This window comes from Gaeumannomyces tritici (genome assembly GCF_000145635.1).
Source record: "Gaeumannomyces tritici R3-111a-1 unplaced genomic scaffold supercont2.1, whole genome shotgun sequence".
NCBI classification, from domain to species: Eukaryota; Fungi; Ascomycota; class Sordariomycetes; order Magnaporthales; family Magnaporthaceae; genus Gaeumannomyces; species Gaeumannomyces tritici.
Window position 1 is genome coordinate 6,217,862 of NW_008804545.1, and position 2,365 is coordinate 6,220,226.

The 2,365-nt window shown below is 60.5% G+C and overlaps 1 protein-coding gene across 1 annotated transcript in view; it reads right to left on the reverse strand.

Annotated features, from left to right (window-relative positions):
• Positions 1–730: 730 nt before the first annotated feature.
• Positions 731–2,365, reverse strand: part of GGTG_01965 (hypothetical protein) — a gene marked incomplete at its 5' end in the record, with an annotated part of 2,214 nt that continues 579 nt past the window's right edge. The window contains one exon of the mRNA XM_009219736.1: positions 731–2,324. Coding sequence (XP_009218000.1) covers positions 1,667–2,324 — 658 coding nt within the window. The 3' untranslated portion in view covers positions 731–1,666. The remainder of the gene's footprint in view (positions 2,325–2,365) is intronic.

The window sequence follows — 2,365 nt, forward strand, 5'->3', positions numbered from 1 at the left end:
GCTGCCGTCGCCGCCGTGGCGCAAGGGGAGGAGGAGGAGGAGGAGGAGGAGGAGGAGGAGGAGGAGGAGGAGGAGGAAGAAGAGGCGGCGGCCGGGCACTCGGCCGTCTGGGGACCCCAGTAACCGTGGTTGCAGTCCCCGAATATGACACGCCTATGCCAGCACATGTCCCCCTTTCTTTTTCTTTGGGAAGGTTTCTCGTGCTGTGGTGTGCAGTGCGAGCGGTGTGTCGCTTTTCTCTGCTCTCTTGTTGTTGCGATGTGTGCAGGGTGGTCTTTTTGGGCGGCTTTCTGATACTTGGTGATAGCCTCTCCTGGACTGGTCCGTCCCAGCTGTCTCGGGTGTCTATCTGAACTCGGATAATCTAGGCCCAAGGCCAAAAAAAGGACAGGCAAGACAACGAGACTGGCGGCAGTGCAGAATAGGGCAAGACCTTCCACAGCTCACGGCAGCCGCACGATTTACATGGCGGACAACACGGGGGAGCTTAGCTGTCAGTTGGCTGATGCGTTGTTGTTTGATCCTGGGTGCAGGGTAGCAACTCGTGTTTGTGCGCTAGCAGGCCGAGCTGAGGGTGATAAACAAACACGGTAGATGATATGACGTTCTCTGTCTCGGGAGGTGGGGAAGCAAACATGAAAAGAAGGGAGGAGAGAAAAGTAAAAAAGTAAAAACACGGGTGACAGAGACGGTCCCCAAAATGGAAACAGGACGCCTCTGGAGGAGAGGAGGGGGCGGAATCCTGCGCCGCGTCTGCGTCGACAAGGGGGCGGGAGCGGCCCAGAAGCTTCAGGGGAGGGCTGGGTAGAGTTTCCCGTCATCTCGAGGCGCGTTCGGGCCTGCGCCGGGTGGGCTGGTGCTGTCACAGGCAAGAAGAAGAAGAATCGAGATGGGATGATGAAGCCGCAGATGGGGGATGTGTGACACACAAAGGGGGTGGGGGATAAAAAACAAAAAGAAAAGAAGAAAAATGGAAGTGGTTTGGCACAACAAGGCTGCCTGCATGGGAAGGAAATTAACGGGCGGAAAATTGCTAGTTGACTTTGGAGAGGAATGCGGCTGCTTATGGCCCATTAAACAGAGGCAAATGACGGCGAAGCCAAACGCTGCCACTATTATAGTGGATGGAGTTGAGGACGGGACGGCGTTGACAAAGTTCAACTCGTAGGTGTGAATGTGAAGCCCCAGGGCATGCCCAAGGAATGGTAACATTCCTCCAAGCGTCGAGCTGAGTAGTCTTCCAGTTGAGAAGGTCGGATAACACCGGCTATCAACAAGAATGGGGGCAAAAAGAAAGGAGCGCCAGCCATGGAGTGGATGTTTTCCTCACCAAACCATTTTTACTGGCGCCAAGTTGGGGGCACCTGATTTCTCCCGAAAGACTTTGCGCATCCCCCTCGTGCAACCATTCCTTTTTTTTCAAGCAATGCGTTTGGGATACGAGGCGCGCCAGACATCGGGAACATATTGTGAAAGAAAGCATGGCCGCGTTCGGATATGGCCGCGACGCAGGGGGGATAAGCTGGCAAGCATCAGCCGGACTGCTTCAGACCTTGTCGTCCAGGTTAGTTTGCGTTTGCTCTCTTTTCATCCCTCCCCCTCCTCGCGACTCGGGCCCAAAAAGGACAGTTAAACAACAAAGCCGTCCGACCCCGGAGGACGCCCGCTACCTTTCTAGAGACGCAGCCCTCGCGTTCGCTTCCGCAACCGACCCCTCCTCCTCCTCTCTAGGGGCGGGGGATGCCGTCCCCGCGGCGGCGAGCTTGGCCAGGTGGCCGCTGTCCATGACCTCGCAAAAGTCCCTGGCCCACGCCAGCCGCGGCGGCGGTAGTCCGGCCGCCGCCGCCGCCGCCGCCGCCTCGGAGACGTGGGGCACGTGGAACCCGAGCCTGGACAGGCACCTGAGCAAGGCACTGCTGCCCTCGGCCCCGCCTTCGTCCGCCATGACGACGCCGGCCGACGCCTCCAGGAGGCACTCCAGGTCCGTGGTGGAGTCCCCAAAGTAGACGGTCGTCCTCGCCCCGCTGCCGCCTCTGCTGTCACGTCTGTCCAGGAACGCCCTAAGCTTGTCCGCCGACGTCGTCAGGGCCGCGTGCCTGTCGCCACCGCCTCCCTCCCCCTCCGGACCCCTCACCAGCGGCCCGCCGATGGAACCGTCCGCCATGATGTCGTTGCTGATGACCTCGGAGACGACGGCGGCGGCCCCGTCCCTGCCCCCGCCCGGCCCGTCGCACATGGACACCACGCCGCGGATGAAGGCCGCGGACCAGTTAACCGACAGCACCGCCACGGTCGCGCCGCCGCCGCCATTGCCGGCGGCGTCCCTCAAAAAGGCGGCGAACCCGGGGCGGAAGGCGGCGGCAGC